General features: G+C 36.7%; 1 protein-coding gene across 15 annotated transcripts in view; it reads right to left on the minus strand.

The window, feature by feature from the left end:
- TTLL5 (tubulin tyrosine ligase like 5) overlaps positions 1-12,238 on the minus strand; it is a 402,838-nt gene that overhangs the window by 80,611 nt on the left and 309,989 nt on the right. For all 15 annotated transcript variants that reach the window (XR_012486466.1, XR_012486468.1, XR_012486467.1 and 12 more), the window contains one exon: positions 10,911-11,106. Coding sequence is in view for 12 of the 15 variants with exons in the window: in XM_074289958.1 (XP_074146059.1) it covers positions 10,911-11,106 (196 nt within the window). In the remaining 3 variants the exon portion in view is untranslated. The remainder of the gene's footprint in view (positions 1-10,910; positions 11,107-12,238) is intronic.

Here is a 12,238-nt window from a genome sequence, read left to right on the forward strand (position 1 = left end):
AAACCATTTTAGTACTGGCTAAGAAATAGATTAGTTGATCAGTGGAAATAGGTTAGGTTCAAAGGACAAAATAATCAATGACTATAGTAATCTAGTGTTTTACAAACCCCAAGACCCCAGTTTTGGGGCTAAGAATTCACTATTTGACAAAAAACTTCTGGGAAAATTGGAAACTAGTATGGCAGAAACTAGGCATGGACCCACACATAACATCATATACCAAGAAAAGGTCGAAATGGGTTCATGATCTAGACATAAGGAATGATATTATATATAAATTAGAAGAACATAGGGTAGTTTACCTCTAAACCTGAGGAGGAGGAAGGAATTTGTGACCAAAGAAGAACAAGACATCATTATTGATCACAATAGATAATTTTGATTATATTAAATTAAAAAGTTTTTGTAAAGAAAAAAAACTAATGCAGACAAGATTAGAAGGGAAGCAATAAAACATTTTTACATTCAAAGTTTCTGATAAAGACCTTATTTTTAAAATATATAGAAAATTAACTCAAAATTATAAGAAATCAAGCCATTCTCAAATGGTCAAAGGAAATGAACAGATAATTTTTAGATGATGAAATTGAAACTATTTCCACTCATATGAAAGAGTGTTCCAAATCATTTTTGATCAGAGAAATGCAAATTAAGACAACTCTGAGATACCACTACACACCTGTCAGATTGGCTAAAATGACAGGAAAAGATAATGAAGAATGTTGGAGGGGATGTGGGAAAACTGGGACATTGATGTATTGTTGGTGGAATTGTGAACTGATCCAGCCATTCTGGAGAGCAGTTTGGAACTATGCTCAAAATTGTGCATACCCTTTGACTCAGCAGTGTTTCTACTGGGATTATAGCCTAAAGAGATCTTAAAGGAGGAAAAGGGACCCACTTGTGCAAAAATATTTGTGGCAGCCCTTTTTGTAGTGGCAAGAAACTGGAAACTGAATGGCTGTCCACCAGATGGAGAATGGCTGAATAAGTTATAGTATATGAATGTTATGGAATATTATGTTCTGTAAGAAATGACCAATAGGATGATTTCAGAAAGGCCTGGAGAGACTTACATGAACTGATGCTGAGTGAAATGAGCAGAACCATGAGATCCCTATACAAGGCAACAACAAGACTATATGATGATATATTCTGATGGATGTGGCTCACTTCAACACTGAGACGATTCAAACCAGTTCCAATTGTTCAATGATGAAGAGAGCCATTTGCACCTACAGAGAGGACTGTGGGAGCTGAATATGGACCACAACATAACATTTTCACTCTTTCTGTTGTTTTTTTCTTGTATTTTATTTTCTTTCTCAGGTTCTTTTTTCGTTCTTGATCCAATTTTTCTTGTGCAGCAAGATAACTGTATATATTGGACTACCTGCCATATAAGGGAGGTGTGGAGGAAAAGAGGGGAAAATTTGGAACAGAAGGTTTTGCAAGGGTTAATGTTGAAAAATTACCCATCCATACATATGTTTTGTAAATAAAAAGCTTTAATAAAAATAATTTTAAAAGGAAAAAAAGAAAAGAAATTGTATGTTAACTAGGGTTGCTCTATAGCCAAAGAATTCATCACCAAGAGGCCAGACTATTTGTGAGGAGTTTCTCTGTGCTTAGCTAGGCTGGTTCTTGGAAAGCAGATATAGTCTGTTGCTGGGACTGTACTTGAAGCCAAACTGGCATGGAAGAATTTGGCAGAGCTTATGTTCCTTTGCTCTTACCTTAGAGAAATCAGGGTCATTTGTACGTCATGATAAGGGGTCAGAAATATATTCCATGGGCAGGATTAGATAGGTTGTGATCTGTATTGCTACTTTTAAATATTCAATAATTTAACACTTGTACTGCCCATAATTGAACTGAATTAAAAATTTTACTATTTTAGGTACTATATTAGTATAAAATCATGTTACTATTGGATCCTTATAAATTCATGGTTAGCTTTAAGTAACCTACTGCCCCCTAATCTGGCAGTAGGAAGCTCATTTTAGGGGGAGAAAGGAGAGAAACCAATAACAGCATAGGATTTTTATATTATCTTTTTCCCCCCAGAAGAACTGAAAACACACACACAAACACACACACACACACACACACACACACACATATACACACACACCACACACACATACACCTGATTTGTGTCTCTTTATTTCTCCCTAGTGTCAATTTATTCTCACTGTCTCCCTCAAGAGAAAGAAAAACGGTCTTTGTTAAGTCTTTCCTATTTTGGCTGAATTCAGATTTGTGATTGTGTCTCCTTTGTAGGGATATCTGCTAGAATGGCCTTTCTGTAGGCACAGATATATTGATTATCTCTTGTCGGCCATGAAGACTCTTTTACCTGGTGATTAGAACTCCGTGGATCTGTTTCAAGGGCCATACCTTAGGACTATTTTTTTCTGCTGGCCTTGAAATGAAAGAACAATTCTCTCAATTCCTAAAAAAGCCTATAACCAACATGAGACTGCCTCTGATTTTGTCTTCTTTCCTGTAGTACAGGAGCCCAAGAGGCACTGACATCTTTCCTCTCAACTGACTGTAATCATTCTATGATTCTTTATTGCTTTATTCCTTCTCCTGTATAGGAATAAAACTACCTCTTATATATCTAATTTAGGTATCCTAGTTACCTTTTTTACTTTCTCCCTTCCACCGTGGCCTTGACCCTTGCTTGGGTAGGACCCCTTTGACTACAGCCCCAAACAGAATTATTCTTTTTTTATTCCAACAGTATTTATTTTTTTCCAAATACATTTAAAGATAATTTTCAACATTCATTTTATAAAACTTTGTGTTTTAGATTTTTCTCCCTCCCTAAAACAAAATTATTCCTAGGAATCTTGTTGTGGTGGAAAGCTCTTGGAGTTTAATTTCACTAATGAGGAGATAAGCAACCCTAGAGCATCAAATTCAGGGTAAACTATGAAGGTAGGTAAAAGCCAGAGATTACTGCCAAACCCTGTGGTCCCAGACTAATGGTGCTATATTGGACTATCAATCAATGCTAGGCAATCTTCAGTAGAGAAACAAGAAATAAAAATTGTTGCTATTTCCTGACAAAGGTCACAAAGGAAAAAAAAAAAAGTTTAAAGTAGGTTATGAGATCCAAGTTAAAGCATCCCCTGGGGGCCCAACCATAGACATATAATCATGCCTTCAAAGTCCTTAAGATTAATCTTGTTTGTATTTGCCTTCCATCAAGCTATATGGTGATGAAGATGTCCTGGACAGTCAGTGTAGCATGCTTACTCTCTTTCTGCCATGCTGAGAATCTAGTATATTATGGTTGGCAAAATGAAAAGAAGACTGAAAACTCCTGCGGAGATTCTCCTCCCTTTTCTCCCTTCCCTCTCCCCAACACAAACACACAGCTGCTGAAGTTCTCTGAGAACAGTATTAATTCCTGCATGGAAGCAGAATTTTTTTAGGCCCCAACCCCATCCAAAGAACTTTTTGGATCAGAGTGGCAGGAATTGGTTGTGTATGTGGATCCATGCCAGATCTGAAAGGTGATAGGTCCGCATATGCCTGGAGACACTTGGGCACACACACACACATGGGCATGGAAATACACCCACTGTCACCAAAGTGCACATCACACTTTTGATGCTAGAAAGGGTGTGTAAACCTCGCTAAGCTGAGCTTCTCCTGGCCCCTGCCTGTTACAGTCACGTTGGTCACTGTTGGCCCTGTTTCAGGAATTTGGATGAGTGCTTCCACTCTATATCCAGGCTGGTTCAGAAAGTGGTAGAAAGGCCAAAGTCAAGAAACAAATTTTCCTCTCATTTAAAGTGACCCTGCTATCATCGAAAATTAAGTCATCTAAAATTGAAGAGTTTTATACCAGATTGCAGGAAGAAGAAAGCTGGATAGAGGTGGGAGGAAAAAGGAAGAGTTTTTAAAACCAGTTTTTTAGTTAACGGAAACTTCAGGAGTACTGCCTTGGCCATCAAAATATACTTAATTTTTCTGCTTTCTGAACCGCTGGACTCTTTTCAGTTTGTATGAGGCAGAGGAGAGAGGCGGAGGGAAGGGGAGAGGGGGTGTGAGCAGAGGTTTAACAAAGGATCACTTTAACAGAAACTACTGAGTAATCGCTCTGCACGGGGCCAAGAATAACATCAGCTCAATGTCAGCAATTAGAATTGGGTCAGTTAGGCCCCACAGCCAGCACAGCCCTCCTCTTAGACCCCAGCATGGAGAGCTGATGTCATTAGCAGTCTCCATTGCTCATGAAAGACCCTCAGACAGAGATGAAAGAAAGGCTTTTTGCATTTTCCTTGAGGGGTAATAACCCAGCTTGAGGAGGAAATGGGGGAAAGAAACTGAGGTCAACTCAAGAAAGAAAACATATCTTTATATGTGTGTGCATGTGTGTGTGTGTGTATACCCAAACATATACACCTACAAATGTATGTGTGTATATATGTTATCTGTAGTACACTATAAGTATAATATTATTAAAGATATATTTATTGTTACATATGTTCAAAGAGAGACTGCAGATATACTTACAGTCATTAGAATGCAAATTTAGATATTATGATTGTTTTCAAAGGGTTAATCTACTTACTCATCCACTTATTTATATGGGTAGCACAGAAGCAGGGTATACTGAAAGAAATTCTCATCTTGAATCCTAGGCCCAACTATTAACAGGCTGCTTGCTGAGTAGCACTAGTGAAAGTACAGCAACAGTGGTAGAGAGCAAGAAAACATTTAGATAACCTATTTATGAAGAAGCAGTGGCAGCAGGGGAGGAAAAAACAATGAAACAAAAACTCCTAGAAAAGAACTTTTGCCAGACAGTTTGTATGGGAGATTTTCTGGTCTCAGTGTAAGGCTGCTACCAAAGCAGAGAGACCTTTCCTAATATTGATGCCCTTTGAGATGATATGGAAAACCAATACAGTTCTAGGATTTTCATAGGATGATAAAGAGGTGGGAGGGGATTCTTTCCCTTCTCACCCTGGATTCCTTGGCTTCCTTCAAATTCTAGCTATAATCCCAATCTTATAGAAGAAGTCTTTTCTAGTTTCTCTTAACATCACTGGCTTCTCTCTGTTGATAATCTCCAATTATTGTGTGAGATCATGTTTATAGAGACATACATATATATTATATATAGAGACCATACCACACACAATAAATACATGGAAAATAGGTTAAAAAAAACTCAGGAAAGAAAACACATCTCTGTAAATTTGTATATGTTAGATATATATATATATGTGTATATATATAAAATTTCTATATTATATCATATTTGTTCTAATATAGTTCATTTTGCCTCACCCATTTGATTGTGAGCACCTTGAGAGACTTTTTTTGTATTCCCAGCAGAGCTCCTGGAACAAAGTAGCTGCTTAATAAATACTAATTGACTGACTTTATCATAATTAGGAGAATTGTATCCCTTTTTAAGTTCTCATTTTTTACTTCTTGCTCTCTACCAAGTGGCCAAGATCATATATTAAATTTGTGTTTGTCTTAGGACCATCTTAGGGTGGTCTTAGGACTGTCTCTATCAAATGTCTCTGAGGTACTTTCATGTCATGAGATCAATTTTCTCATAGATGACCTGTAAATTCGAATATGAGCTCATTATTTCCCACTGTTGATGATTAAAATTCACAGGTCATGTACTTCTGAATATGCATTTAGGATCACAGAAATACAGATTTAGAGCTAGAAAGGGCCACAAACACTATTTAGTGGTGGTCGTGTCCAGCTCTTTGTGACTCAGTGGACCATGGCTGACCAAGAGCTTTTGTTGGAAAGATACTGAAGTGGTTAGCCATTTCCTTCTCTAGTGAAGCACCTTTCAGCAAGCTATCAGAGATTAAGTGACTTGTTCAGGATCTCATAGCTAGAAGTGTCTGAGGTTGCATTTGGCCTCAAGTCTTCCTAATTCCAGGCCCAATACTCACTCTGCACTGAGCCACCAGCTACTTGGTCTATTTAGTTTACCTTTTTTTGACCAGTTTAACTGGTCACAAGTAGTAAGAGGTAGGATAGAGATTTGAAACAAAGCAAATTGACACTGTCCTCCAGACCCAATTTCCAAATACATCCTAGACTTGATATCTTTCTATCCCATTTGTTTAATTTGGGTTTTTTAAAATCACAAAATCTTACAATATTTTAGATATTGTAACTGCTATAATTTCAGACAAAAAACTAAAGAGAAGGCCAGCTAGGTGGCACAGTGGATAGAGCACCAGCTCTGAAGTTCCGGAGGATCTGAGTACAAATTTGGTCTGAAACACTTACTACTTCCTAGCTGTGTGACCCTGGGCAAGTCACTCACCCCCAATTGCCTCAACAACAACAAAACAACAACAACAACAACAACAGCAACAAAAACCAAAAACTAAAATGAACTTTCTCAAACTATAAAATGAGAAATCTGTATAATCATTATAAAAAACATTTATTAAATTACCACTATGCTTATTATTACTATTTTTACTACTTAATAAATTTTCATTTTTTACTTTAAAATTTTTTATTTTAATATTTACTAATTTGTCATTATCACAATCACTAAATTATGTTACTAATCACTAATGTATTATACTATTCAAATTACTACAAAACAATATAATCCTTAAATAACAATTTTATATTAGGCCCTCATTTAATATCCTTCTGCAAGAAAAAAAGGAATGATGGTCTCTTGCAGGTAAATGCTAAGAAAGAGCTTTAATTTCTTTGTGTCTCACCTTTTGTCACAAATGGCCAAAAATTGTTCAAATCAATGCATTGAATCATTGACTTCTCATACTTTTGAAAAAATGAAGCTATAGCTTATAGAATCTATTAGAGAATATAACTTGATCTAAAAGTGTTAAAATTATGGGTTGATGGGAAACATGGGACATTCTCACTGTAAAATCAATCAGTGGCTCAACAGATAATTTGATCATTACCATAGAACAGCATACATAATCTTTCCTCAGCAGAGGGGAAATAATACTTGATAGGTATTATTAGGTAGTACTTGATAATTCACAAAGTGCTTTCACTGTGTCTGTAATAGGCATCAAGTTATGATGAATTCCCAGTGCATTGTGTAGTAGCACTTACCTGTTTCCATCAGAAACTGTTTCCCTGGTTGCAGATGAGACCCTGAAGAAAGGGGAGCATAGGAGGGAAGGAGAGGAGGGAAATACACTTTTTTGGGGAAAGAACTGCCAAAAATATTTCTAATGTTTATTGTATTTCCTCTTTGTGTTAATTTAATTGTTTTTTACTGATTTAAATAAGTGGCTCATCTAGGTTTCTATTAGCAAAGTAATCAATGAAAAATTAGATTATAAGATTATAGATTTAGAGTTGGACATCAGAGGTCGCTTGGTACATCTTTCTCATTTTATGGATAAGAAAACTTGAGGTCCAGAGCTCAAGCTCATACAGGTAGGTATACAGGCAAGTAGTGGGTGTTGAAGCTGGGGTTTAAGCTGAGTGAGGTCTAGTGATTGTGGGTTCAGTCCTCATTCTACTTAGAAGCCCTCAATTTTATAATGACATGTGGAATCAATCAATTTAGGGTACTCTCATCAGAAAACATAACCTACAAACATTAATGCAAATCATGAAGGTTAGGGTTAATATGGTCTGGGCTGTGGGATGGCAATAAGCCATATATTTGATCCTACAAGAACCCTATGAGGTGAGTAAGTTGGGTGTTATTGTCTCCATTTTATATTAGAGAAACTAAGGCATTAGAGATGAAGTGACTTGTTGCTAATAAATGCCTGACCCAGTAATCAAATCCAGTTCTTCTAATGCCAGGTCCAGCACCCTGATGGTAACATTCTACAAAGCTTCAGAAACAACAATTTAAAATATCCATGGGATCCCATTCCTTCTGTGGAGTGATTCTAGATATCTTCTGAAATATGCTATAAGGTAGTAAAAATTCTGGATATTGGTTGGAATATTTAGTAGGACATTTGATATTTAACTGATTATTGCACACCTCCCAAAAGATTCAGCCCCTTTGTCCCAGAATTCAATCACTATTCAGACCAACCTAAACCAACTGTGGTTGAGAGGACTGGGGGAAGATGAAGAGAGAGAATTCATACATTCATATATAATATACATATTAACACACACATAGGCACACACATTTAGGATGAATGACTTTTTGTTCTCTCTATAGGAGATATAACATAACCCCCTTCCTGGAGGTTGTGCATACTCTATATCAAAGAGATTCTGACAGAATTGGAAACAAAACAAACATATTTGTTATATATTTCACTTTTAGTTTAGTTTAATGAAGTGCACTCTGGTATACTACTCAGTGACAATTATCTTCATTATAGCTAGCATTTGTATCACACTTTAAGGTTTCAAAAGTACTTGATATGTATTATTTCATTTGATCCTTATAGGAACTCCATGAGGTAGTTACTAGTAGGAATCCTTTTTTATCTTCTGTTTACAGATATGAACTGAGTCTGGCCTTGGGTCAAGAGACCTGGACCCTCTTCACTCAATGATCTCATTATCTTCTCTGCTGATGATCTTGAAATTTATGCATTTAGCCCCAACCTCTCTGCTGACCTTTAGTCAGCAGATGTCCAGTAGATATCTTAAACACATGATGTCTAAAGCCAAATAACATTTCCTCCTAATCCTTCCTCACTTCCAAACTTTGCTATTGCTGCGGAAGGTATCACCATCTTCCCTGGTCCTCAGGCCTAGGGTGTAATTCTCAATTCTTCACTGCCTGTAACTCATCATATTCAATCTGTTGTCAAGGCATTTAAATTTTATTAATTTTATTTTTATAACATCTATCAAATGATTCCCTTCTCTCCTCTGATACTGCCATCATCCTGGTGCAGGCTTTGTCTCCTCAGGCTTGGATTACTAAATAGCCTCCTGGTGGATGAAATCTCTCAGCTCTACCCTCTAACCATTAAAGTAATTTTCCTAAGGCTCAAGCCTGACCTTGTTATTTCTATACTAGATATATTCCTGTAGCTCTCAATTACCTACAAGATTACATATAAAACTTTCTATTTGGCTTTTAATATCCTGCTCCCTTTCCCACCATCCATACATTTTCTCATTCCTACATACTTTTAATCTACTGACAATGACCTCCTTGCTATTCCACAAACAAGACATTCCATTTCTTGCCTCCTCAAATTTTCTGTGGCTACCAGTCATACATGGAATACCCTCCTTCCTCATCTCTACCTTTCAGCTTTGCTGGTTTCTTTCAAATCCAAACTAAAACTCCACTTTCTAAAGAAGCTTTTTAAAATCCCTCAGTGCTTCTCTCAGTTAATTATTTCCTATTTATCCTTTGTTTAGCTTATTTGTACATATAATTTGTACATATAATATAGCTTGTTATCTCCCCCATTAGATTGTAAGCTACTTGAGGGCAGGGACTCATTCTGCCTTTCTTTTGAATCTCTAGCACTTAGTAAAGTGCAGCATATATAGGAAGTAGATAAACAAAAGCTTACTGACTGCTTGATTGACAAGTAGGAAATGAGAAAACTAAAATCTAAACCAAAACTATGATAATGCTCTGCAACCTCAATTTCTTAATAATATTCTAGAGCTGATCTGTTTCTATCCCATCTGTCTAATTTGGGATTTTTGAAATGAAATGAGTTTGTCCAGGGTCATAACAGCTAGGAAGCATATAAAGGAAGATTGAAATCCAGATACTCCTAACTATCAATGCCCTTCCCTCCACTCACATAGCTAGTTTAAACCCTAAAGACCTCTCATCTGAACTAGTGCAATTGCCTCCCAATTGGTCTTCTTGCCAAATATCTCTATTTCAAACTATTCCTTCCATTCAGCTTCCAAATGATTTTTCTAAAGAGCAGATCTGACCATTCTCTTCCCCTCTCCCTTACTCAATAAACTCCAGTGGCCTCCACTTACCTCTGAAATTAAAACAAAATGCCTGTCTTTTTATAACAGATCCCTTCTTATCTTTTCTAGTCTTCTTACACCTTAGTCTATGATCTCTCTCTGTCTCTTTGTCTTGGTGTCTCTCTCTGCATATCTGTCTCTCCCTCTTTTTTTCTTTGTGAGTATGTTCCTCTGACTATCTCCAGATCCATGCTTTTGCACTAAATGGCTGTTCCCCAAATGTGTGAGGAGGAAACATACTCTTCCCTCTCATCTTTGTCTCTTGGCTAGTCTACCTTCCTTCAAGACTCAGTTCAAATCTTCCTTTCTATAGAAGGCTCTTCCTCTTCCCCATTCCCACATGTGCTGGTACCTTCCCCTCCCATATTAACTTCTATCCACTCTCTATATGTTTTATGTAAACCTAAATATTTACATGTTGTGTCTCTTATCAGAATATGAGCTTCTTATATGAGCTTCTCTTAGAAGCAGGAACTTCTTTTGCACCCTCAGTTCTTATGACTAAAAAAATATTTGTTTACTATGCTTTAAAATCCATCACTTGTTGAATTTTACACAGAAAATGGAGAGAGAAAAGCTCCTTTCTTACACCCACCAAATTGTGTGATTTGATTTACTCCTTCTTTTTACAATCTTCCTTTGTTAACAAGTGTGACTGGTTTCAAAGGACAAGCTAAGTTATATTGAGAATAATAGATTAGATCCAGTCAGAAGAATTAAGATGGCTCAGTAAAATTTTGATCATTTAGCCAGCATTTCTTCTCCAAATAATTCTTCTGGGAAATAGGCTCAACAGATTTTCTTTTTAAAAGGATAAGCCAGTGAATTGGGGGCATATTTACTGTTCTGTCATTCTATTCTAGGTCCTAAAAGGAAACTTCTGGTAAGTTATTCCTGAAATTAATTAATGGCCTTAACTTTCACCACTTTATTTCAGGGTTAGGCTTCATTTCAGCGTCTGGCATTACTCTAATTACCTGGTGCCGGGCTCGGCTCTGGTCAAGCAGCTGCCGGGACTGAAGTTTTTGTTGTTCAAGTTGTTGTAGTGCAAAGTGGAGCTGATAGCTGCCAGCTGTAGGATGATACTTGTGTTGCGGCATCACCCCTGTTGCCTTGTTGTATGCAGAGTTTTCTACTTCCCCTTCCCAGGCAAAGCCACCTGTTTGCATATTCCTGAGAAAAAGAGAAAGCATATTTCTTGAAGAGGTCAGGCCAAAATCCTCAAGAAAACACCAACTTCAGGTACTGCCAAAAAATCTCAAACATAAACTCCAATGCAGGCAAGTAAACTAATGGAGAAGGATAGAATAGAAGAAATGCCAGACTAGGACAAATCCACAGACCATATAACCTAACATTTTGGTTCTGAAGGCACCATAGGCAATTCTGTGGTAGGGCATCAGAAGCCCCAAAGAGTGTTATGGCTGCATTAGCATGAGAAAAGCTGAGCTAGTCTAATTCATCTTGAGATTGTAGGAACATATCTTGAAATTATTTTTCTTGCTGGCAATAACTAGACTTGAATCTCAAAACCACTTATGCTTATGAGGCTGAAGTGACAGACACGATCCATATGTTTAAAGGGCTTACTCACAAAAATGTAAAAAGATACAAAGGATGTGTAAACAATAGAGCCAAATTACTTAAATAAATATTGAAAGTAAAATCCTAATAAAATAATAACTGCATGTCATCAGAGTAGGAAAAAAATGTCACAAGTTACATGTTTGGACAGTGAGAAGCCAAGGCAAAACTGATATATACCTACTGAGGAAAAATTTGGAAATTGAGATTAAAAAAAAAGTACTTGACATCTAGATAGCAAAGGGCAAGAACATAAACATGGAAGATGCTTCAGGAACAGAAAACAGTTGAGACGATAACACAGAGAGGGGTTGAATGAATGAGACAAAAAACCCAAGAGGAAAAAAAGCAAAACAAGTGGTAAAACTAGGAAGACTAATTATTCCCAAACCAACAAAAGAAGTATTACTTCTTTTTTGGAATTTGGAATGTCAACAATATAAAAGCTCCATTGATTTTTAGAGCTGACAGGATATTAAAAGAAAATTCAGTTCAACCTCCTCATTTTTACAAATAAGGAAACTGAGTCACAGATTGAAGAACATGGTTAAGGTCACAGTGTTAGGAAATGACATGACGCAACAAATATATCTCTAGACTTCTAATTCAGAAGGTCTCTCCACTGCATTATGCTGACTTACATTCTTAAAAGTTTAGATGAGAAAATATATAAATTGTGACTGAACTTCATAATGGATGAGAATCGTCTACCTATCAATAG

Source organism: Sminthopsis crassicaudata, chromosome 2 (assembly GCF_048593235.1).
Source record: "Sminthopsis crassicaudata isolate SCR6 chromosome 2, ASM4859323v1, whole genome shotgun sequence".
Lineage (NCBI taxonomy): Eukaryota > Metazoa > Chordata > Mammalia > Dasyuromorphia > Dasyuridae > Sminthopsis > Sminthopsis crassicaudata.